Genomic DNA, 27,066 nt, shown 5'->3' with positions numbered 1-27,066 from the left:
TGGATTCCATCTCCGTTTTGCCTCTGCGCTCATTGCAAAGCAAGAAATGTGAACCTTCAAAGCACAGCGTCGATCCCTGTGTAAAACCCACTGTTCTTCTCAACAAACACGCCTGTCTATCCTTCATGGATGCTCTCGCCATGTGCATTTCGCACGCAATGTATCAATTAGCCCATCCTCGTGGCCAAAGTGGTAATAAAATCACAAATACAGCTGGCGTATGAGTTGGTGACTAAAACTAATAAAACGCAAATAATCTACTCCCACGCTGCCGTAAAGAGAAAAAAAATCCTTGTACTCGACCACAGCAGACGACGACACTCGACAGTTGACACACATCCAGATACTGTCTGAGGATTAACACTGATTATGCCTGAAGATTATCAATGAGCTTTGTTGACACTGGAAAAGAGACAATACCGAGAGATGGCGTTTTTCTGCTTCTTTAAAGAAAACCGTTCCTCATGCTTCAAAATTAAACTATATGATTCACCCGCTTAAAACAACGTTTCCTACTGGCTCGGCCTCTTATCAACAAAAGCACTTTTTCGTTGCAGCCGAATATTCAAACCAACCAGTTGCAGACGAGAATTCGTAATCACATCGCTTATGGATCGACAAATAATAGCCAGTATCCAAAAGTCTGAGTCGATTCCACACTACGCGTTCACTGATGTACGTGCATACATACTCCAGCCAAGACTTGAGAGAGCTTCACTCACATCGATTGTCCATCGGTTCCAGCAAACTGGACGACCTTACCTAAGTCGCCATCTTAGATTACCTCATCCACTTTTTCCGCTCCTTCGCGGAATGATGTGGCTGAAGTTGTTTCCCCTGAACTGATCGGACGCGATAACGAAAGTAGAAACTCTATTTTTTGTAACCATCATCTATTGACTACAAAAAGTATCAGTTGCCTGATTAAAGAAACAGACACATTACATTCTTTTTCTCCATTTGTCACATTCTACACTGGGATCTTCAACAAAGGAAATTGCAGACACAAAAAATCCAGAAAATAATGTATATTTGGTAGCATCCCATGTTGATTTTTGTCTGTAGTAATGCCATTCAGTGTGTCATTGTAAGTAAACTGGACCCTTCAGGTGTGCTGTCAAACTGCAGCATCACACCTTCTACAGTCTTGATCAGTTCATTCTCTCCTCTCTTCACATCTACCTGCAATTTGCTTTTGTTGTTTTTTGTTGGTTTGTTTCTCCTGATGTGCAACAAATTGTTTAAAATCTAAATATCTGACCATCTGGATACATATATACATAAGAGGTTCAAGCACCAAATTTGGTCTACATACAAATTTGTTGAGCTGGGAAATTGTTGAGCTGGGAAATTGTTAAATATCAACCTGTAACCAAGCAATTGCTGTGAGCCCTCAGACCAAAATACACTATGCAATGCATATGCACTTGTGTTGTAGCATATGTGTTGTTAAGTATATGTACATGTATAGTTAAGCAACAAATACTTATACATTCACATTCATGTGTGTGTGTGGCATACACATGTGTGGATCTGTGTCCAAGCTGTTTTTTCTGTAGTTGTGTAGCAAATCTGTCCCAGTTTCTCCCAATGAATCCCAAATTCACAGGACCTTTGCTTTATGTTCAAGGCATGCATATTGAGGTGTACAGTGTCTGCATGCTCTGAATCTCTGTACTGATTTGAAAGTAAACTGATGTGAGAGAGTGAACGAAGTGTCACACCAACTTTACACAGAGGATATTAGTCACAAGTTTTCAAGCTGTTTTGTTGAGGTTGCTGGATGTGCATCCTAGCATGGGCTCTCAAGGCCTGATCAGTGCATTGGGTTAAGCAAAGATCAGGTATCTGTTGTTGTTGTTACAGCAGATGTGGTGCAATGTACATGGATCAGTCTGCATGCTTTGACACCTCCATGGCACTGAAACTGAAACCAACTGATGCACAATCCAACAGTTGTGACTTTGTGGAGTGTTGGCCTAGTGGTAATGTATCCGCCTGGGAAGCAAGAGAATCTGAGTGCACTGGTTCGAATCCCACAGTCACCAGTGTTTTCTCCCCCTCCACTCAACCTTGAGTGGTGGTCTGGATGTTAGTCATTCGGAAGAGACAATAAACCAATGTCCCATGTGCAGCATGCACTTAGCACATGAAAAAGAACCCACATCAACAAATGGGTTGTCCATGGCAAAATTCCTGTAGAAAAATCAACTTTAATAGGAAAACAGGCAGAAAAACATTTAAAAAAAATTTGGTGGCACTCTGTGTAACGACATGCATTCCCTGGGGAGAGCAGCCCAAATTCTCACACAGAGAAATCTGTTGTGACAAAAAGAGTAATACAATAACTGATCCCTATGCATGCTGCACAAAACCTGGCATGCTCACTACTGTCTTTATGCATTCAAGACATGTTCTTTCTTCCTCCAATGCTGCTGGGACATATCCCTCTCAGCCATACTGCTGGGACATATACCCTCTCAGCCATACTGCTGGCACATATCCCTGTCAGCCATACTGCTGGGACATATCCCTCTCAGCCATACTGCTGGCACATACCCCTGTCAGCCATACTGCTGGGACATATCCCCTCTCAGCCATACTGCTGGGACATATCCCCTCTCAGCCATACTGCTGGGACATATCCCCTCTCAGCCATACTGCTGGGACATATCTCTCTCTGCCGTATTGCTATGACATATCCTTGTCAGTCATACTGCAGATACATATCGCTCAGAGCCATAGTGTTGGGACATACACTCTCAGCCATATTGATGGGACATATCCCTCTCAGCCGTACTGCTGGGACTTATCCCTGTCAGCCATACTGCTGGGACATACTCCTCTCAACCATACTGCTGGGACATATCCCTCTCAGCCATACTGCTGGGACATATCCCTATCAGCCGTACTGCTGGGACATACCCCTCTGTCATACTGCATAGACAGATGGCTGGTGAGATATATACATGATGACAAAATGTTGATGAAAAAATATGATTAAATTATTGCCTGTCTAATCATGGATTTTTATTGCTTGTTTTAAAACCCTGTCATTAGTAAGGCGACTAAGTATTTTGAGGTTTTTGTTGAAGTTGCATACACAGATTTGCACTTCATCACACATACATCTGCACTTCATGTAATCAGTAATGTTTTCAACAAAAACAAAGTTACATATACACAGAAAGAATAATGTTTCAATTTTTCTTCAGCTTGATTTGGGTTATGGAGGATAATATCAAAGAGCAGCTGATGCCTGTCATCAATATACTCATTCTGAATTTAAACGTTAATGAAAGAACAGGGACACTAACATGCAACTCCATCAATATATCAAATCTTGAACACTGTAAACCAAATACTTTCTTTTTCTTCATTCTTGTCTGCAACTCCCATGTTCACTCATATGTACACGAGTACACTTTCACATGTAAAACCATTTTTACCCCGCCATGTAGGCAGCCATACTCCGTTATCGGGGGTGTGCATGTTGGGTATGTTCTTGTTTCCATAACCCACAGAACGCTGACATGGATTTCAGGATCTTTAATGTGCATATCTGATCTTCTGCTTGCATATACACATGAAGGGGTTTCAGGCACTAGCAGGTCTGCACATATATTGACCTGGGAAATCAGAAAAATCTCCACCCTTTACCCACCAGGCGGCGTTACCGAGATTCGAACCCAGGACCCTCAGATTGAAAGTCCAACACTTAACTACTTGGCTTTTGCGCCCATCAAAACCTAATACCAAAACAGTGAGTCATACAAATCTGCCTATGATACAAACTCAGGATCGAACAGTGATGTGTACAGCTAAATAATTTTCCTCACTTATAAGTCTGACAGACATTTACTAAAAGCATTGCTTTCATTGTACTGACTGAACAGTGAAGATCTTCGGACATTATTTTGGAAGAAACTGATGACACAGCTGCATAGTTTGTATTATCTGACAAAAAGTGAAATTCCTCACCAATTTCCTGTCATAAACCTCTGAACATTTTCCCTGGTCTTGACAATCCAAATTCCTTTAACTTTGTCTACTTCAAGTTTATGTCACTTATGGTTACAACAAACAAATTTCTGTTAAGTAATGACATACTGATCAATAGATTTTGTGATAATCTTTTCTTTGCAATGTTTGAATTTCAAATGTTTGTTGTGAAGTACTGATACTTTTTCATTTTTTTTTTAAGAGATACAAAGTGCCCGTGTGGAGACACACACATATGCTCCCCACTCATGAATGCAAATATGCAGACAGACACAATTACAAATTCCTTATTTTGTCTTCCATGGCTGTGTATGTGTCATGCTTGTATGTGTGAAATGACTGTGTTAGCCTGCAACCATTTGTAGATGAGACTTTGCATGTGTACACAACACAAATGTGTGTATCAATGTATATTCACTTGAGTTCTTGTTGGTGTATGTTTCAGTACTTTTCATTCTATGTATATCTGTAAGAATGATTTTGATTGACTATGAGTGTGCACATGTATATATGCATGCGTGCGTGCATGTGTGCGTGTGTGTGCCTGTCTATCTGTCTGACTGCTAACCCTCTAAAAGTCAATATTCTTTCATGAAGAAAACAATACACAATATCAAGCATTAAAAGCATATATATTTTCCCTTCAACATATAACGTAATAATTCATGGTCATAACCAGAGATTTAATACTTTGTCTGCACAAAAAGGTGCAAATTATTGTATTTTTCATGTAAATATCACACACACACACACACACTCACACATATACACAGTGGTACACATACATCAACAAGAGAAAGCCTTTTAAGACAAAATACACAATCTTTATTTACAATACTATTTGAAAAAAAAAAGGGAAAAAAGTCAATGAATAGAAATATCCCTGAGCATATCATCTTTCAGCTTTTCCGGACTCCTTTCTCTGAAACAGAAAGCATATCAATGAAAAGACAAATCCCATATGTTTTTGCCATCACATCAATTTTGATGCCTGCATGAAGAATACAGAGACAGGCAAAGAATGTAAAAAAACACACAAATAAATTAGTCTAAAACTGTCATGCAGATTCACATAGAAACAACCCACCTCACCAGTATTCCAGTTCAGAAAAGCTTAAATGTGTTCATGAAGTGCTCAAGGAAACTGTGAAATGAATAACAAATCTTTCCATTTACTGTAATGGAAGTTACCCCTTCAAGTCAAAGTATTGGCAAAAGAAGCAGTGATCTCTACTGATTCCAACCACCGCATGCTAAGTGCAACATGAACTAGTTGAGAAAAACTGGAGGAATAAAAATACAGAAAATTAAGACTCTTGATGCAATAGTTGTGTCCCTTCCCCAACTAAAAGGTCCATGATTAAAAGGATGAAAACTGTTTAATATAAAGAATGGACCACTAAAGACAGCTTGAATATATGGTGCAAAGTTTCAATTAAACTGAAAGTACAATAATATGAAATACAGTGGCCGAACATTCTACCAAAGTTCAAAAACAAAAACCGAAAAACCACCAAAGAGCACAATTTTAATGAACGCAACAAAAAACACATGTAAACTTCTTTTTAACTCCCACAATGTTGCCTTTCAGACATAGACAAAGATAAAAACAAACTTCCTCTTTTAATATACATCGCCCCAACCCCCTCTTTGCTCAGACGGTTCTCTTCTGAGGACTACAATTTTTTACATTGAACACACCAACACAGAAACATGCATTTGAAAAGCAAAATACACAAAGAAAATAGGACATTCCAAATACACATCTCTTTGAAGTAAGATGTCATAAACCCCAGACATTCAGTGTTTGATGCATCATGCATTTGTCCGTCCTCTAATTCCAGTCCTTTAACAACCACAGTACAAACACACACACACACACAAACTAAACAAACAAAAAAAATTAAAAAACAATAGCAAAAAAACTTTTTTTTTTTTAAAGAAGGAAAACGGTGCTCCATGATCTTCATGCAACTGTAACGAAAAACAGTAAAGAACAGAAACCAAGAACAGGCACTGAACTATATTGTATTGTATCATACTGTATTGTCTTGTATCATATCACACTGCACTGCACTGTGTTGCATTGTATTGTATTGTATCACTGTTACAACAGATTTCTGTGTGTGGACTTTGGGCTGCTCTCCTTTTGTGTAGAGTACATCACCACAGTGCAATGCCACCCTCTTTTTTTGTTCATCAATTGTTTGTTTTGTTGTTGTTTCCCTGACTGCAGGTGTTTTTGTTCTCCTATCCAAGTGGATTCTTCTTCAGAGTGCTGTCAGGGACAAGCCCAGCTACCTGTTGCTCTGAGCAGGAAGGTCAAGCGTTGTGGTGTCCGGTTCATCCTCAGATGTTGGGCCCTCGTCGTCGTCTGTGGAGGAATAAAAGCCATGGGAGCGGTGATCTCCCCCTGACCCCAAGCCTGCCGCACTGGCCTCACAAGGCAGCACACCGATAGGCACCCACTCCCAGTCTACTGGCTCTGCAAGACACACATGCTCACAGGGTGAATTGTACTGAAGCGTTTTTGTATATCATGTTTTTATTAAATCTGTGTGCACTTTTACACCGAGTGGTGTTAGTCTTTCAGACGGAACGGTAAACCAAAGTCCATGTGCAGCATGCATACATAATTAACCAAGGAGAACATGCCAACCATTTTTTTGTTTTGTTATGTTTTATCTTGTTAATACTAAAATGTCTCTGTCTATAATCATTGCATTTGAATTTCACTTCGCTGAATTTTCACACACAGAAATTCATCACATTATTATATACTTACACTCATGACAGTAATACATATGTATGCACACACTCATATCCTCCTCCTCCTCCTTCTTCCTCTCATTTATCACACGCATATCCACAATTCGCTTGTATGAGAAGCTATTTTTCGTAAATAATATTGTGAAAAACAATATAACAAATTTGCACACCCACCTGTGCACAAAACCCAAAGGTTTTCCTCCTCTGTGGCTGCTGCCTTTGTCAGCTTGTGCTTGCTCTCTGCACACACACGCATACACACACACATATATGCACACATACACACATATGCGTGCACACACACAACCACACACACACATTTAACTATTTCTTTTGTCTGACAAGACCTGCAGTAAGATAGCCTTCTTGCCAAATGAAATGGTAAGTGAACAACCTTAAGTACATGGTAACCATCTGTCATGCAAACTAAACTGTTTTCCGGGCACTGGTTGAACAGATCAGTCACAAACTTTTTGTATTTGTCTGCTATCATGCCAAACCTGGTGGTTACTGCTTGACTAACTTTAGGCAATTTGTCAAACTCAAGATGTGGACTACTTACATATATTAAACCCGAATAAATCAAAACAAAATAAAAAAAGTATTACATACACTGTGTTTACACATATGAACAATTTAAACACAGTATATTTCACTTTACATCTTTCTTATTTTCTAAAATATGACGATTAATTTCACAAATTAACAGTGTAAAAATAGTACAGATATTCCTGATTACAATGAACAATGTAAAAATAGCTTCAATATTACTTCCAATCTTTCCTATATTCCATTTTATTTTATATCATTCCCATTCTGATTGCTAGGTGTTAAACTTAACAATTAATTTTATGCTGGAGACTAATGTGTAACATCTCTTTGCTACCTTCTATAATCAAACCTTCCTCACCAGTCACTGATAAAAAAAAAAAAGCTGTTAGTTATACAGTTCTTTTGCATCTCTGTCCTTTGCTTTCTTTACTGACTGATATGCCTGACCTGTCTCAGGTCTTGCACAGACCTATGGTCTGAACGTTGGATTCTTCTTAACAAAAGTAAGTCTTGTTTTACAACCTTCAGTTTTAATTAACTATTTACATACTTTCTCATTTTGTATGATTTTAGGCTTGCACACAGCACTGACCAATCATGACTGACTATTTCTGAACAAATGCTGGTGGTTTCAGTTTCAGTTTCTCAAAGAGGCGTTACTGCGATTGGATAAATCCATACATGCTAAGCCACATCTGCTAGGCCGATGCCTGACAAGCAGCATAACCTAATGTGCTTAGTCAGGCCTTGAGTGTATGCACTTATATTTGTATACCTATAAGAGTGGATTTCTGCAACAGAATTTTGCCAGAGGACAACGCTTTGGTTGCTATGGGTTCTTTTTCAGTACACTAAGTGCACACTGCACATGGAACCTCAATTCATCGTCTCATGCGAGTGACTAGACCCTCAGTTTTATTTTCCAGTCAAACTAGGGAGAGAGCTGTATTCGAACTCAGACCTTCACAGATTCTGTATTGGCAGATAAGCGTCTTAACCATTGTGCCACCTTCCTCCAAAATTCTGTGACCCCGGCGTGACACAAAAACAAAATCTGCCCAATGTGGGGCTTGAACCCACAACCCTGGGATTTAGAGTCCCATGCTCAACCAACCAAGCTAACCAGGCACATATGCTGTTGGATCAGTGAATTAATGAAAGGGGAATCATAGAAAGTAAAAAAAATAAATAAATAAAAAATTAAAAAAGAAGATAAAAAGACAACAAAAAACACAGCTAAAACACAGAGTGCCCATACCCGTCGATGATGCCCCTTTTCTCAGGGTCTCCTCCTCACCCCTCACTTCTGTGTCGTCGTCACTGTGATCTTTGTCCTCAGCTTTGTCCACTTTTCCACAGATATTTGAGGAGATACTGTCTGTGTCCCCAACACTGAAAAGATACACATCCCCACCCCACAAAATGACAGATGACAAAATATATGAACAACAAAAGGTATTACACATCCCAATGCCCCAAGAAATGACAAATAAACCCCCCACCACCAGAAATGACAAGTACACATCCCCCCCTCCCCATCTCCCCCTCCTCAAAGAAATGAAAAATCCACAACGCAATCCCCAAGAAATGATGTAACCCCCAAGAAATGACAAATCCACACCGTAACCCCCAAGAAATGACAAATCCACACTGTAACCCCCAAGAAATGACAAACACAACCCCCAAGAAATGACAAACACTCCCCCCACTCCAGGAAATGACAAATACACACCCCCACCCCCCACAAAATGACACATGGCTTGCACAGTTACAAAGGAAAATATCACAGTAGTTTCCCTGTCAGTGCTGTCCTCACAAGGTAGCAGACCAGCGGTCAGTGCAGAGTTCTCTCTCTTTGTCTGTCTCTCTATGTCTCCTGCCTCACGAGGCACACATTACCCCACCTATTATTCTGTGAGTTTAATGTATGTGTGTATGTGCATCCACACATGTCCATGTGTGTGTGTGTGTGTGTTGTGTGAGTGTGTGTGTTGTGTGAGTGTTGTGTGAGTGTTGTGTGAGTGCGTGTGTTGTGTGTGTGTGTGTGTGTGAGTGTGTGTGCTTGTGTGTTTGTGCTGTGTGTGTGTGTGTGTGTGTGAGTGTGTGTGAGTGTGTGTGAGTGTGAGTGTGTGTGTGTGTGTGTGTGTGTGTGTGTGTGCAAGAGCGTATATGTGTGTGTGTGTGTGTGTGTGTGTGTGTGTACGAGTGTGAGGGCGTGTGCACGTGTGTGCACGTGAGCGGGCGTGTGTACGTTCATGCATTTGAGATCGTCCTGTCAGCACTGAACTCACAGGGGCAGCAGACCGGCGGTCAGTGTGGAGGGAGCCTGCAGACAGGTGGCCAGGATCAGATCTGTGCTGAAGTCCACAGCACTGCTGTACAGTGCTGCCTGACTCTCTCTCTCCTCAGACAGTCTGGAGACTGCAACACACCGCACAAAAGACCTAGTTGTGACTGTAGAAAAACGCTTATAGATTAGGGTCAAAAGTAATCAAAGCTGCTCACGGTTGAAAATAAAATGAAAATCACAAGAGAAAAAAAAGAGTTAAATACAAGAAAACTAAATAAACAAACAAAAAATAAAATAATACGAAAAACTGCTCACAACTGGAAAGAATAAATGCTCAGAGCTGAAAACAAAATAAAAATAAGAACCCACCCTCCCACCTACTCAGGTTCACGGTTCAAAATGAAATTTATAAAGAACAAGCCAAAAGGCAAACAAGCAAAAACAACAAAAGCTGATGGTTTGATTGTTTTCTTCTCTACTGTTAATTTGAGATGCTTTCTGCGCACAGGTGCATGTGTGTGTGAGGTTGAGTGTGGTTAGTCTTTTGTCGGGTGTGGCTGTGATTGCCAGTGTACTGTGTCTAAATTTAGTTTGAAAAATACACGGATACAGAATACAAATGCCATTCTTTTTTTTTCTTTTTTTTTTTTTTTACAATCATCATTATTATCATTCTTGTCACCATTATCATTACATGTATTATTATCTTCTTTTTTTCTTTATTATTGTATTCATCATTATCATTATCATCACAATCATCATCATCATTAAATTAATTACAATATCATTATCATCATTGTCACAACCCATAAGAGCATAGTGAAAGAGACAGGAAGATAAACAGAGGGTGGGGGGAGGGAGAGAGAAAGGGGGAGAATGGAAGGAGAAAAGAGGTGCACACATACACATGAGCCGTGACAATTACTATTATCATCATCATCATCATCACCATCACCACCGTCCACACACAGGGTCTATCATCATTATTATCACTATCAACACCATGGCCTATCATCATCATTATTATCACCATCAACATCATCACTGTCACGACACAGGGCCTATCATCATCACCATCAACATCATCACTGTCACTACACAAGGCCTATCATCATCATTATTATCACCATCAACATCATCACTGTCCACACACAGGGCCTATCATCATCACCATCAATATCATGGCCTATCATCATCATTATTATCACCATCAACATCATCACTGTCCACACACAGGACCTATCATCACCATTATTATCACCATCAACATCATCACTGTCACGACAAAGGGCCTCACAGTTGGAGGTGTGGTACAACAGCACCAGCCTCAGCCAGGCCCTCAGGGTCAGGGAGTGGAGGGAGGAGGGGTCCGTGCCCCCCACCATTGTCGTCACCATGTGCTGCAGCAGCAGTGTCGTCAATTGCTTCCCCTGCACCAACTGCAGCACCTCCTTCCACATGCTGATCACCACGTCCGGCACTCTCGGCAGGTCAGCACGCAGAGTTTCTGGGAACACGAATGATGTGTGTATCATAGTCTGTCATGTCCCACTGTGATCATCAGAACAGCAGCATGTTTCTGGGAACAGGAATAATGTGTGTATCATAGTCTGTCATGTCCCATGATCATCAGAACAGCAGTGGTGGCATCTGCTGTCCAAACTAAAATTTGATTACAGTGGAGAATATCTCTCTCTCAGTCACGACACTTGGCACTGTGGATGGTCCCAAAGGCCAACTAGACCTCAAGGCTAACAGTCAGGCCCATCTTGTCTCCAGTTAATAATAATGTGCATTTATTCAGAGGTTACCCTGTGACTCTGAGCATGTTTACAATACACTGCTGTGAATAAGGTACAGGAATAAAGCAAAAAATATCAAAAATGCAAACTCACTAAAATACTATTTCAACACTGTGTAATATCACTAACAACAAGCACACCTTTCCCATCTTATTCAACTGCCATGCATGCATGCATTCAATCAAACACAATTATCATTACAATTGATCATTTCAATTATATTTCTATGTCACGGCTCGTGACGGTTTCTATGTATGTGTTCATGTACAACTCTCTTTTCCATCCCTTCTCCCCCTTTCTCTCCCTCCCTCTCCTCTCTCTCTCTCCCTTCTCCCCCTCTTTCCATCCCTCTCCTTCACCCCCCTCTGTCCCCCTTCATGCTTTTACACGTGCATATCTGAGGATATGTGTATGTCATGTCCCTTCTCCTGAACGGTTTGTGAACTCTGAGTGAGTTCAGAAGTCTATATGGTGGGGAGAGAAAGATTTCTCTGGGCTTTTGATGCCAAGCTCTGTCAAGAGACGGATCACCGTTCCAGCCAGGGAGCTGTTGGGTGTCGTCTTACAGAAGAAGTGGGGTGTGTTCGTTGTCACCCCCTTCTTTCTGTGTGTGTGTGGGTCTGTGTTTCACCCTGGGCAGCAGTGTGCCCATTTACCTGGTGACAGGTGAGGGAGTCTGTGTTTGTCTGCGTAATATTAATGTAGTGTTGTGAATTGTGATATTGGTTGACGTTAAAGTGAGGTTTAGGTTACTTGCAAGGTCGGGGTGATGTGTTTTTTTAGTGGAAATCTTTTATATCCAGCACTCTTTTATCTCTAAATATTCGGGGGAAATTTGTAAATTTGTTGTTTGGGTGTATCATTTTGCCATAATTATATTCAGCTCGGATTGTTTCCGCTCTGTAATGGTAATTGTCTAACTGCAGTATGTAAATTTTCCCAAACATTTTTGGTGGGGATGGAAATGTGTTGTAATTGTAATGTAGCCCGGCTGGTGCTGTTTATATTATTCGGAACTAGCATGATGGAAAATGAAATATTATTGCCATTTGTGGTTAGTCGTAATGTACGTTTGGGGTTGTGTGTTGGTTTAACCCTTTTATTATTTAGAAAAGCGAAAACAGACGATCAAATACTTTTCACGGCGATAGTTTTGTACGCCGAGGCTGATAGTTCATGTAAAGTAAAAATATCCACTTGCTTTGTTTAGCGTAATATATATTGCTTAAGGAAGAGATAAGTGGGGAGAGGGTGGGGACGTACTCTTTTGCAACTAGTAAAAAACAAACAAAAACCCCCCAAAAAAACAACATAGTCTACAGAGCCAGTGAGGTGTTACAGGTTTTCCTGTTTCCCTCCCTTCCGTGCCAGTGCCTTCAACGGGTCTCCGGGACAAGTCTGGAATGGTCCTCGTCCCCCTTCTAACGTGTCACCCCGAAACTCCCTCACTCCCGTTCCCGTTCCTGCTCCCACTTTCCCACTGTCCGTCTTGCCCGACCAGCTTCAGCCAGCAACTACCAGCATGGTCCGTCTTTGGCTGTCAGCATATGCCTGAACTCTGGCAGCGTGTTTGAGAAGAACTAGCGCTGCAGTTGACTGCAAATTGTGTTGTGCTGTAGTTAGACAGAGGTTATTTGTGTGTGTGTGTGTGAGTAATGCTTGGGTTTGTGGTGTTCATTTATTTATGTATGTTTGCATGACCACAGTAAAACGAGCTGAACTTTTCTGTGTCTCCGTGTTTGTGTTGTTGGGACGTTAGCTAGTCTGGGAAGGGGCGGGGGTTCATGGGCAACCCCTTACGGGTTGTGACACTCTATTTCCAACTTACTATTATCATTACCACTATCATCATCATCATCAGTGTGTTATAATCAATCTTGTTCAACAGTTACCATCCACGTTGACATTGTAAGCATTGAGTTGTTGCTCTGTAGGCAGCAGATGTCCTGGCTCCACCAGACAGCGCAGCATGTTGTTCCTCCTGAAACAGTGCAACAACCTTTATCCTCAAACCATGATGAGAGCAACAACCAAATGGTTAACTTAAAAGGAAATCTTTTCCCCTAAAATTACATTAATCTAGCATACATACTGTGACCCACCAGAGCAGATTCTGACAGGGGTCTGATTCCTGTCCTGTGCAAACTACTACCCACCTGTGCAGAGAAAATGAAAGTAACTGTGGCTGGTAACCTCCCATTAGTAGATAACCTCCCTTCCATGTCCCTGACTAGTGCCCTCTTTTTCTGACAGCCAGGTTAGATCCCTGTAATGACACCTGGTGGATTAAGGGTGGGAATTTTCCCTTTCTCCCAGGTCAGCGTACACACAAACCCACTAGTGCCTTAAACCCCTTTGTATGAATACACATGCAGAATATCAAATGAGAGTATTCAGTGGGTAATGGAAATGTGAACCAACCCAGCATGCACACCTCTGAAAACAGAGTATGGCTGTCTATGTGGAAGGGTAAACAATGGTCATGCACCTAAAAGCACCTTGGATATGAGTGAACCTGGGAGTTGCAGCCCAAGAATGCAAAAAGAATGAAAAAAAAAAAAGAAAAGAAATAAACTGTCTCAGCTAACCCCCCCTCACCCCCCTCCATTTCCCTTGAAACACCAGCCATAAGTGCTTGTCCTTCTTGAAGCAACGCAAAAAAACACTGCCCCCAAAACAGCACAGTTCAGATTAATTCGACCCAAATCCCCACCAAGCACAGAGACCATATCAGCTGAAAACACACCACAAATCTAACCTTCAAAACAACAAGACAACAAAAGCTCTGTCCAAATATATAAGAAATAAGGTAAGAGAAAACTTGTTATGATTTCAGTCATACTACAGCAAATGAAACTACAATAATTATACATTTAGTATAATGCATGTTTCCTACCAGAGGATTAGAAAAATAAATAAAATAAATTAAAGAATTACATTACATGTACGATAATAAAAAACAACACCACACCCATACACAAATGCACACACAGTGAAACTTGCATCATCATCTTATCTCAGTGAACTGCTATGATCTACATTATTCACTAAAAGATAACAAGTGGTACTAATAAGAACATCAGTACACAAACAGCAGGGCAGTACAGACTCACTGTTGGCCATTCAGGATATGCTCTATGCGTCTCAGAGCTCTTTTCTCCTCCCTTGCTGATTCGCTGTCTGGTCCGTCCTCTATGCTCTGTGCATATACATAAACATGCACACACACACACATTTACACATGCATGCACACACACACACACACACACACTCACACACACACACATACGTGTCTCACACACTTACAGATGCATGCAAACACACACACACACATACACACACCTCATACACATGCATGCATGCACATACACACCCCACACCCTCACATACAAAGCCACACACACACACACACACACACACACACTCTCTCTCTCTTAAAAATGAATATCTCATGTATTATATGTTTTGCTTTTGTGGCCATATGAGTAAGTGGGAGAGGGCGGAAAAGGTGGGGAGATCGGAGATAGGCATGCCATCCTTATATATATTACCAAAGAACATTTGGGCTCTTTTGTTGGATGAATGAAAGACTGATTAAAGACGACCTCTTTTCTTCTTCCATTTATTTTTCTTCTATTGTGTCAACAGCTTCTGCTGCAAACAGGTTTAAGTTATGGGAAACAACAGCACATTTGTAACAAGGTTGTAAAATTTACTATGATTTGAAGGAAAAAAAAAGAAAAAGCTGATTAAACATATTCCATACATGACTCACTACAGCAGTAAATTTCTAGAATAACTTAATGAATATGGTACAATCGTAAGTCAAGAAAATCATGTATCAATCTCAGCACTTGCAAAACAGTCTAACAAATCTGTATTGATCTATGAAAATAACTTCTGGGTGGTTAGAATACATGGAATTATTGATAAGCATTTCGTTTTCACAAAATCACTCAAAACTGTCAAAAAAATTATGATGCGTTTTCACTTAAATGGAAAAAGAACCATTCAAAACAAATACTCTTTATATAGTAATAAATCACATAAAAAGAACCAACATTCCATAAAAACCATTCCCACACTACAATGCATAAAATAATCTATATCTAATTAGGGTATGCTACTAGTTTAAAAAAACAACAACAAAAAAACAAAAACAAAAAAAAACACCCCAAAACATAAAAATATACAAGAAAGAATTTGAAAAAATATGAAGACTTAAAGTTTCATGAATTAAAAAAAAAAAAAAAAAAAATTTTGAGCAAGCTCAAACCATGTTAACATATCAAGGTATCCTGGGCCTGGAACCCCCCCCCCCCCCCCCCCCCCCCCCCCACCAACATATCCATATTTCAAGATGGTATCTGATAATGTCCGCCATGATCTAACACTAAAGTGAAGCACAGAAAAAGAACCCTGGCCCCACCTGGAAACTGGCTTTCTGGTAAATGAGGAGCAAGTCGCGAATCTCTGTCATGTCGTACAGCATTTTCGCCGGCCGCTTTCGCTTCCTGCTTCTGGGGGCGTCAACCTCATCGGCCTCCTTCACCTGCTGGCTCCAAAACACATCCTGCAGCAAGGACACAATGCAGTCCTCAGTTCTGATTGATTCAATTCAAGAACAGGACACTACAGTCCTCAGTTCTGATCAATTCAATTCAAGAACAGGACACTACAGTCCTCAGTTCTGATCAATTCAATTCAAGGACAGGGCACTACAGTCCTCAGTTCTGATCAATTCAATTCAAGAACAGGACACTACAGTCCTCAGTTCTGATCAATTCAATTCAAGGACAGGGCACTACAGTCCTCAGTTCTGATCAATTCAATTCAAGGACAGGACACTACAGTCCTCAGTTCTGATCAATTCAATTCAAGGACAGGACACTACAGTCCTCAGTTCTGATCGATTCAATTCAAGAACAGGATACTACAGTCCACAGTTCTGATCAATTCAATTCAAGGACAGGACACTACAGTCCTCAGTTCTGATCAATTCAATTCAAGGACAGGACACTACAGTCCTCAGTTCTGATCAATTCAATTCAAGGACAGGGCACTACAGTCCTCAGTTCTGAATCAATTCAAGGACAGGACACTACAGTCCTCAGTTCTGATCAATTCAATTCAAGAACAGGACACTACAGTCTACAGTTCTGATCAATGACAGGATACTACAGTCCTCAGTTCTGATCAATTCAAGGACAGGACACTACAGTCCTCAGTTCTGATCGATTCAGTTCAAGAACAGGACACTACAGTCCACAGTTCTGATCAATTCAAGGACAGGATACTACAGTCCACAGTTCTGATCAATTCAATTCAAGGACAGGACACTACAGTCCTCAGTTCTGATCAATTCAATTCAAGGACAGGACACTACAGTCCTCAGTTCTGATCAATTCAATTCAAGGACAGGGCACTACAGTCCTCAGTTCTGATCAATTCAAGGACAGGACACTACAGTCCTCAGTTCTGATCGATTCAATTCAAGAACAGGACACTACAGTCCACAGTTCTGATAAATTCAAGGACAGGACACTACAGTCCTCAGTTCTGATCAATTCAAGGACAGGACACTACAGTCCTCAGTTCTGATCAATTCAAGGACAGGACACTACAGTCCACAGTTCTGATCAGTTCAATTCAATGGACAGGACACTGCAGTCCTCAGTTCTGATCGATTCAAGGACAGGACACTACAGTCTACAGTTCTGATCAATTCAAGGACAGGACACTGCAGTCCTCAGTTCTGGTCAGTTCAATTCAATGGACAGGACACTGCAGTCCTCAGTTCTGATCGATTCAAGGACAGGACACTACAGTCTACAGTTCTGATCAATTCAAGGACAGGACACTACAGTCTACAGTTCTGATCAATTCAAGGACAGGACACTACAGTCCTCAGTTCTGATCAGTTCAATTCAATGGACAGGACACTGCAGTCCTCAGTTCTAATCAATTCAATTAAATGGACAGGACACTGCCATCCTCAGTTCTGATCAATTCAATTCAAGAACACACTGCAGTCCTCAGTTCTGATCAATTCAATTCAATAACACACTGCAGTCTTCAGTTCTGATCAATTCAATTCAATGACAGGACACTGCAGTTCTCAGTTCTGATCAATTCAATTCAATGACAGGACACTGCAGTTCTCAGTTCTGATCAATTCAATTCAATGACAGGACACTGCAGTCCTCAGTTCTGATCAATTCAATTCAATGACAGGACACTGTAGTTCTCAGTTCTGATCAATTCAATTCAAGGACAGGACAGGACAGGAGGAATACAGTGCCTGCCAATACAGTGTCTGTGAGGGTCTGGGCTTGATTCACAGCCTCGCACTTTCTCCCAAGTTTGAAAAATTCAAACTAAGCATCTCATCATTCAGATGAGATGATAAAACCAAGGTCCCATGTGCAGCATGCACTTGGTGTGCTGAAATAGAACACATGGTAAAAAAAGTGTTGCCCCCCTGGCAAAACTCTGTAGAAGAAATATATATGATGTTTATCTGCCAATACAGAGTCAGTGCGGGTCTGGTTTTATTTCCTGGTCTCACGCTTTCTCCCAAATTTGACTGCAAATCAAAGTGAGCATCTAGTTATTCAAACGATATGATAAACCAAGGGCTTGTGTGTAGCATGCACTTGGTGCACTAAAAAATGCCTCCATAGCAACAAAAATGTTGCCCTCTGGCAAAATTCTGGCCAAAAATATGTAGTGTAGTGAATGTGGATTTGTCCACACGCAGTGATGCCTCCTTGAAAAACTGAAACTGAAATTCAAGGCCTGACCAGTGCGTTAGGTTATGCTGGGGTTAGGCATCTGTCTAGCTGGGGTAGTGGAGCATATATGGATTTGTCTGAACACAGTAATGCCTCCCTGACAAACCTTAACTGAAACAACATTAAAATGATTCATCAGCTCAGTTCAATCCAAGAACAGAACACTGCATTTATCAGTTCAATTCAATTTTATTCAAAAACAGAACAAGACGTTCATCAGTTCAATGAATTCAATTCAGGACAAGGCATTCCATTTATCAGTTTGAATTCAATTCAGTTCAGTGTGGCTTACTGTTCAGCCAACCACACAAGACCATACCTGGCTTAAAAACATGTTATGACAATACAACCAAAAACAATGTCAAAGAACAAAAGCTTCATTGAATCTAAAATTCAACACACACACACATACAAAAAGGGAATAAAAACAGAACAACTGGAATCCAAAGAAACAAAAGAAATAATGTATTCAAGATTCGAAAACATTTAGACTCATCAGAAAAAAAAAAAAAAAAAAAAAGAGAGAGAGAAAAGTTGAACAAGACATGTAACTACCTAAAAATGGCTGCTACAAGAAAGACTAACAGTTAAATATACAGAGATTTACAGCTGATCAAGAATAGATAAAAGCAACCCACACCAAAAAAGCCAAAGCCAGAGAAACATAAAACCTATTTTTGTCAGAGTACAGTCGTTAAGAGCAAAGACAGATGATACTCTTGTGTCTGTTAACTGTCTGGATAGGTCCATAACCACAAAACACCACCGTTAAAAAATACTGGGTCATAAAAGGTGATCCTTACCTGTAAGTAGGTCAAGGCCCATTGTACACCTTTGGTCAGCACGTCCACACAGGGGAGGGAACCATGGGAGCCGTCATGTCGCAGTCGCACAATCCATTCTGGGATGCCAAACTGCCCAAAACAAACGTTACTTTCAGGCATACAAAAACGTGCTGCCGAGTCCCTCTCTCAGCTGCTAATTGCGTCATGCTCGTGCTCTGTATTATGTCAGTACTGAAATGTCAGTGCTGAAGTATGGCTAAGGCTTTACCACTTTGTTCACATGCGAAACGAAACAAGAATCAAGAGCAATCCAACAGCTTACATACATTTTTCTGTGCTGTAATTAAACAACAGAATCATCAAATATTTTAAAAAGTTGTCTTTCAATTCAGCACTACATTTTATACTTCTTGTCTACATTTTCTACATTCTAGGCTACTACAATAATCCCTGTATCTTCTTTTCATTCTTTAGGTTTTTTTCTCCTTTGGACCAGTTTCATCCAATATTGTTAAAATTATAAAAGCAAAGTAAGAAAAACACAACTAAAGTCATGACCTACTGACCTCCTCAGCAATCTTGTGGATGGGCTGTGCAAAGGCTTTGTTCTGGCCTTTCTCTGTCACCTGGTTGACAAACCTGCCATTCACAAATCTATATAAACCACAATTACATCATCATGTACATAAAACTTCTTTTTTTTAATAAGATAATCATTCATCTAATATTTCAGATTTCACTATAGATACATAAACATGCAAAAAATTAATGGAACTTGATGCTCCTAAAAATTAATTACAAGTGAATCACTGAGCTGGTGAGAAAAAAATAATGCAAAAGCACTCTTGATTAACTATCTAAAAAAAACTGAATAAAAACAACAACAAAAACAACATATAATCAGTATGAATCAGCTTAAGTACCACAAGCTAAACACAGACATGACTAACAGGAAAAGACATATATTTTCAGCAAATACAAGAAGATTGATAGAAAGATAATACTACATTATATTCAAATACAAGAAGACTGAGACTAAGATAATACTACATTATATTAAGTCCTCACTCAACAGCCCCTCTGTCCTTACCGAATCATGGCCAGGGTCATGGCATAGCGCAGGCCGAAATCTTCACACCTCAGCTGCCCTTTCTCCACTGCTGTCTGGTACAGTAGGTAGGCCTGGGTCAGTGAGGCCGAGCTTTCTATGGCAACCGACAGTTTGTTGCTGGCCCTGTCAATCACACTGCTGTTTTAGGCAAACTGTTGAAGCAATTATAAAATATGGAAGAATGTTGAGTTTGGGAGGGTCGGGTGGGGGTGGGTGGGGTGGCACAAATCTATGTCCCTCCCATCCTGTTCTTTTTATTTTTGTATGTTTCGTTTGTTGTTTGCTTTCTCTCCCTCTCACTCGTGTGTGTGTGTGTGTGTGTGTGTGTGTATGTTATTAATTAATTTTATTTTAGGGTTTTGCTCTTCCCTGATTTACTGTACACGGAGGGTACTACATCTCCAGAAGAGGATTGTCATTGTGGTTCGTAAAACTGTCTCCCTTCCTACTGTAATTATTTCTTTTTGTTTGTTTGGTTCGTTTGTTCTTTTTTTCTTTTTGTTTTTCTTAATTTCAGGAAATAGCTGTATCCTGATTTACTGGTCATGGGGGGAAATTCACCTTGAGAGAAGAACTGTCACTGTGAATTACTGGAATGTGAACTATTTCATTAATTACACAATGTATCCATCCATGATGCATGTATGCACACATTCATATGCACATTCACATGCACACACACACACACATCCATGGAAACACACACACAACCACACATGCACACAAAAAACCCCACAAGAAAATGATTCTTAAGTTCCAAGACCTTCACTTAAAACCCAATGGTAATTTTTATTTAATTTTACATTATGACATTCTACATTATTTACCAACATTGCACAAAACAAGTTCAAAATGGGCCTAAATCCTGTTACAAAAATAAATGTTGTTCACCCATTATAATGAGTTATGTCCTCTCGCCAATGTGCAAATCAAATGAATTTCATTTTGTCTTTTTTTGTTTTACTGAAAATGAAATGACAATTCTGTAAATATTGCATCTGTGTATTCTATGGTTTCAGAAAAATTAGGACAAAAGTTGTAAGTGATTTTTTTCTCTTGTTTTTATTTCTTTTTTGTTGTTGTTGTTTGTTTTTTGTTTTTTTGTTTATTTGTTGTAGTAAAATTCAGTACCTGCACTTCCACAGGGAAATTGTCTGTATGGCTCTTTGCTGCCTCTCAGCATTTTTGCTGTACAAGTCAAGGTAGGTCTGGACAAATTCTGCCCTGTAACAAAAAGATATCAAAAACAATATTCAGTGTACATTGAATCATACACTGTCAGTCAGTGGCAGAGGCAACTATTATGATTCTGATAGAAATAGAACTGTCCTAACAAAAACAAACCAAACCAAACTATATCTCTCTTGATACATACATACATATAGAACAGAATAGAATAGAATAGAATATGTCTTTATTACCAAGTGTACCAGAGTCACAAGGAATATTGGGGGGTGGGTGTGGGTGGGATAGTATATAAAAACTTACAAACAGATATCAAAACTCATACACAAACACTGATACAGTAGAATTTAGGACACATACATGTGTATATCATATATATAAGAACTTGTGACCACACACACACATACACACACACACACACACACACATTTGAACATAAGCTGCATATCACATGTGTATGGGGCTGATGACTAGATCTTCAGGTAAGTGGTTGTTGATTGCACAACTCTCTTTTATCACACTTGGTTTGTTCGAGTGACAGGGCATTGACTGCTTTTGGGAAAAAGCTATTGGCGAAGCATTTGGTTTTAGTTCCTATACTTTTGTACCGACAACCAGAGGGGAGCATCTCAAAAATTCCAAAAGCTGGATGTGAATCGTTCTGGCTGATTGACTTTTTTTTTGTCTGCAGAAGGTAGATCAACCCCGGTAATCTTGGTGGGTGTTTTTTATGATTCTGTTTGGGGTTGTGACTTCTACCTTGGAAATGTTTCTGTACCAAACACTAATAGCAAGGGTTAACACACTTTTAATGACTGCTCTGTAGAAATCAACCATAATTTCTTTTCTAATTCAAAACTTTTTGAGGCACCAAAGAAAGTACAGGCGCTGCTGCACTTTCTTAACAATTTTTCCATATCTTTCTCCCATTTCAAATCGTTGGAAATGATCAGTCCGAGAAATTTAAATTCGCTGATGATCTCTACTTGCTGGTCTTTAATGACAAGTGGTGATGGGTCATATCTTGTCTTCCTGAAACCTAAAATTAATTCTTTTGTTTTTAATACATTGAGTTCTAAGTTTTTTTGTTCACACCAGCTGACAAGTTCTAGCACTTCTTCCCTATATTTTGACTCATCGCTGTTCGTAATCAGCCCTTCTAGAGTACCGGTAGTATTGTCAGCAAACTTGACTATGGTGTTACATTAATTACGAGTTGCACAGTCATGTGTGAATAGTAAGTACAACAGTGGGGATAGAACACAGCTCTGTGGGGCGCCTATGTTGAGAATTCATGTGGAGGAGGTGAGGTCACCAACTGCAACAACTTGCAGTCTGCATCTTAGAAAATCTAGGATCCATGCACAAACTGATTCAGGCAGTGAGAGGTCTTTCAATTTAAAATATAGTTTTGATGGTACTATTGTGCTGAATGCAGAGCGGTAGTCAATGAAAAGGATCCTAGCATAGCTGTTGGGATTTTCGAGATGTCCAAGGACGTGGTGGAGACCTGTGCTAATGGCATCTTCAACTAATCTGTTAGCTCTATAGGCAAACTGAAAGGGATCAAAAGATTGAGGAATACAGGTTTTTAGGAACTGCAGAATAAAGTGTTCAATTTTATGTTTTCATGCCGACTGATGTTAAGGCTACGGGACGATAATCATTAAAACAACTAGGCTGTGCTTTCTTTGGAACAGGAAAGATTGTTGATTTCTTAAAGCAGTGTGGTACTCCACATTACTGAAGGGACATGTTAAATATGTCAGTAAAGACACAAGATAGTTGGACTGCACACTCAAAAGGCCTGGTGAGATGTTGTCAGGGCCAGCGGCTTTTCTCATTTTCATCTGACTTCATTCTCTTGGACTATGAAAAGGGGTGTGGGGGTGATTTTGGGTGGAACCACATCAGAAGAAGACAATGATCTGTCAAACCTTGAGAAGAATGTGTTGAGTTTGTCTGGAAGAGTTATGTCAGTGATGTCAACTGTCTGGTGGGTCATTTTATAATCAGTGATATTCTGCAGTCTGCTCCACACATTCCTAGTTGTTTGCAGACAAATGTTCTTCTAAATGTTTCCTATATAAAAACTTTGCCTTCTTAATACATTTTTCAACACTTCTTTCTGCCTTATTGTGGACTATTCTATCATCAGTTTCACGAAACACGATCTCTTTTTCCTTTAGTTTTTGCCTAAAAGCCCCGTTTTGTCTTCTGAAAATATTATATATATTTTTTGTTGGAATGCACACATTTTCACAGAAAGAAATGTAACCACACACTGTGTTGGTATATATTACTATATTCATCTAAGTCTTTAAAAATACAATGATATACATGTATGTATGTATATTTTTAAACACTCACTCCAGCAGCAGTTTTTAACAGCAGCAGCTTTTAATTTTAAAAATGACATATATCAAACAGATAAGTGAACCAAGCCTAAATGTTACCTTTTATGTATACTTATAGTTATGGTACTTAATAAAGTTAATTATTACCTATGGGTATTTTTCAGAAATCAAAACAGGCACTTAAGTGAGAAAACTAAAATAGTAAATATAAAACAAATTAACAAACATAATTCATAATTTCTTAAGAGAAAAAGCAAAAAACAAAAACAAAAACAAAAAAAGGGACAGTAAATTCACGTGTCTTTTACTATCTATTCATTTTCTATTGTTTTAAATCTTTGTATTACATGTATAATTTTACTTTTGTTGGTTAGAGGGAAAAAATTTGAATTACTTTCTTTTTCTTCCTCTTTTACACTTTTTTTTCTTGTAAACATGCTTACTTTTTTTTAAAGTTGACATCCACCACTGGGGATAACCATCACAGGAAAACAAGGGGAGGAGGGAGGTAAAGGGGGGAGCAGGCAGTTTCCAGGTTAATGTAGTTGATAGTGAGTCAAGCTTGCATTCAGAATGTTGTGTTTGAATCACAGCCACCCAACATTAAAGGCAAGCTGCTGTTATACTGGTTGTGTAATTGAAAGAAGCAGAAGAAAAATGAAGAAAGCATATCAATCTCACAGCCCTTCCTTGTTGTAACCATTTTGTTGTCATTATAACTGATCAACCTGAGTAGCCATGTTCTATATCCTGAGTTTTTTTGTTGTTGTTTTTTTTCTTATTTTTCAAAAAAATAAAGTTCTTACTTCCTACTGTTAGTTGGAGGATGCTGTGCTTTCCCTTGGTGGTGAAGGAAACTTTACAAATGATTAAAAAGAAAACAAACAACAAAAAAAAACCTAGCCTGAGCTATTTTCCCAAAGCTGTTATGGGAGTAGCTGCATGTGTAGCTGCCACTACCTAGACTCACCTGTTGTCCTAGCAAGCTGGGATCAATGACAGTCTAATGCTGTATCAGACACAAATTGCCACTCCAATTTCTGTGTGGATAAAAAAAATAAAAATGAAAATAAAAAAAAGGAGGGGGGGGATGCGGGGGGGGGGGGGGGGGGGGGGGGGGTAAATAAATACACAGAAAAGGATGTCAGATGCAGTGTTGGGTTGGCATGTGTGGTAGGGATGGATGGACTGGGGGACTGGGAGGGAGAAGTCTGGCAGCTTGTCTCTACTGCCACGCCTTCTGATGGTGTTTTGTTTAATATGCCCCCCCCCCCCCCACCCCCACCCCCTCCCAGTCCCCCCACCCCCTACGCCAGATTAATGAAGCAACTGTCGTCAACTAAATGATGGTGGCTACAACACTGGCTGAACGTGAGTAAATGCTATACATTTCTGAATTTCTGCTCTAATATTTCACACTGCCGCTTTTCGGAGTCGCCGCATCGACAAGCGAGGGTGTTTCTTACACTCGTGCAAGCAGTGCATGTATATTATTAATTAATAATAAAATTATCATACGCACAAATACACGTTAGTGGACACATGCCCCCCACCCCACCCCCTCTTCCCCCCCAAAAAAACAAAACAAAAACAAAACAAACAAACAAAACAAAAGAAAAACAAAACAAAAAACGAACCTGTTTGCCCATGGAACAACATGCTTCCAGGACAGTGCCATATTTTTTTGTCGCTTTCGCCGAAGCTCTTGTCCCCTTGCTGCACAAGACAAACAGGAAGTGACGATTTCACAGGAAGCACGTGGTAGCATACCGACCGAAGTCCACAGTTGTAAAAGAAAGGAAAAAGCGTTATAATTTTCACCAGACTACAAATGTCGTTTCTCCTTCGCAAGCGAAAATGAGCACAAGTTTCACACTGAGTGGTTCCGCAGTTGTGTTGTGTTGTGTTGTGCTCTCTCTCTCTCTCTCTCTCTCTCTCTCTCTCTCTGTGATATCACTGTCGACAGTAAACCGCTCATCTCTTCAAGTGTTGACGTGGAGCTGGCAGCTGTGTGAAAAAGGAGAGAATTTGTACTCGTGCATGAGAGAGTTAGAGGTAGTGACTGAGCGTGATAGTGTGTGAGAGTTAATAAAGAGAATGGGTGAGTGAGAGTTCACGAGACACTGAGATTCTGTCAGTGAGTGAGAGAATGATTACTGAGAGAGAGAGAGAGAGAGCTGGAGAGAGAGAGAGAATGACAATGACAATGAAATGTTTTATTGTGGGTAGACTGAATGGATAAGCTGGGAGCTTCTTTACACCATGCCCTCACACACGCATACACACGCACAATATAATAAATTAAATAAGTGTGAATAAATAAACTGACAAAGAACAAATCAAACAGATAATAATAGATGCATAGACGGATGAATCAAAGATATGGCCCTGTGCGGTCGGCTGGACTATAAGCAACAAGAATAAGAATTCTATTGCTCTCTTGGTTCTGCCATTTTTTTCTTCTTCACTGTTGTCTCCTTTTTCTGCCTTCCCAGTCCATTCCCTTTCTTTTTTCAAGCAAGCCTTGACACTTTTTGTTTTCGTAGTGTATTATGTGCTATCTATGCTGTTTTTATTTGTCGATTAGGTTGTGAGATATACTGAACACTGGTATGGACACTAGCTGCCCATTCTGCAGTGTTATTTGCCTATATGGCCTTTTTGTGTATTTTTTTGTTTGGCCTTGAAGTATTTTTCCTCCTTTTTTATTTTTTAAAATCTGGGGATGATAAATTAAGCGGAATGACTGGCGTTCTCAGCATGGTCTAGTCTTATTTGCTATAAGGAGTTAAATGGTTGAGATACTCTGTCATGAACTGTGTTTTGGGGGTTTGTCATAGTGTTTTGTTTTTGTTTGTTTGTTTGTTTTGTTTGTTTTTGTTGTTGTTGTTGTTGTTTTTGTTGTTTTTTGTTGTTGTTTGTTTGTTGTTGTTGTTGTTTTTTTGTAGATGAGACAGTTTTGTGTTGACATGGTTGAGCATTTGTATGGTTTGACAGTCCTGATATGACCCTCTGCGGTCGGCTGGACTACAAGCAACAAGAACAAGAGCAAAATCTTTGATTACTTCCCTTGATTTTCCCACTTCTCGGTATTTTCTTTTCCCCACAGGTGGTCATTGGTTGGGAAGGGGCGCACATATTATACCCATTTCAGAATGTCAACCACATTCTTAATAGATCAATATCATAAATTATTTCCTCCAACATTATTTCATGTATACGCCTTTCACAAGACCATCAGCCTTGGCTCTTGCTCTTTTTGTTTTTTACTGTACGACATTCCTCCACGATTGCCTTCATTTGTCATTGCTTCAGCCAACCCGTTCCATCAACCCAACACCTTCCCAGTTTCCATCCATCACGTTTCCCTTTCTTAACCCTTCAGATCCAGCTTCTGCTCACTGCCTTATCGCCACCCA

At 39.9% G+C, this 27,066-nt stretch overlaps 2 protein-coding genes across 2 annotated transcripts in view; both read right to left on the bottom strand.

Moving 5' to 3' along the window:
- The window catches only part of LOC143283099 (uncharacterized), a 98,947-nt gene extending 98,181 nt beyond the window's left edge, over window positions 1-766 (bottom strand). The window contains exon 1 of the mRNA XM_076589181.1: window positions 1-766. This exon is cut by the window's left edge and continues 89 nt beyond it. The gene's annotated coding sequence lies outside the window, so the exon portion shown is untranslated.
- A 3,963-nt stretch (window positions 767-4,729) lies between these two features.
- On the bottom strand, window positions 4,730-25,408 carry LOC143283098 (uncharacterized). The gene is made up of 14 exons (XM_076589180.1): window positions 25,285-25,408; window positions 21,237-21,329; window positions 20,085-20,228; window positions 19,561-19,633; window positions 19,013-19,123; window positions 15,845-15,988; window positions 14,529-14,614; window positions 13,308-13,396; window positions 10,911-11,120; window positions 9,615-9,744; window positions 8,582-8,715; window positions 6,946-7,011; window positions 6,304-6,487; window positions 4,730-4,924 (listed from the first exon to the last, which is right to left on the bottom strand). The coding sequence occupies exons 1-14, from the start codon at window positions 25,323-25,325 to the stop codon at window positions 4,867-4,869; spliced, it is 1,563 nt and encodes a 520-aa protein (XP_076445295.1). The 5' UTR covers window positions 25,326-25,408; the 3' UTR covers window positions 4,730-4,866.
- Window positions 25,409-27,066: the final 1,658 nt, after the last annotated feature.

This window comes from Babylonia areolata, chromosome 6 (genome assembly GCF_041734735.1).
Source record: "Babylonia areolata isolate BAREFJ2019XMU chromosome 6, ASM4173473v1, whole genome shotgun sequence".
Lineage (NCBI taxonomy): Eukaryota > Metazoa > Mollusca > Gastropoda > Neogastropoda > Buccinidae > Babylonia > Babylonia areolata.
The sequence above is the reverse complement of the archived record's forward strand: the minus strand, read 5'-3'. Positions and strand labels throughout refer to the sequence as shown.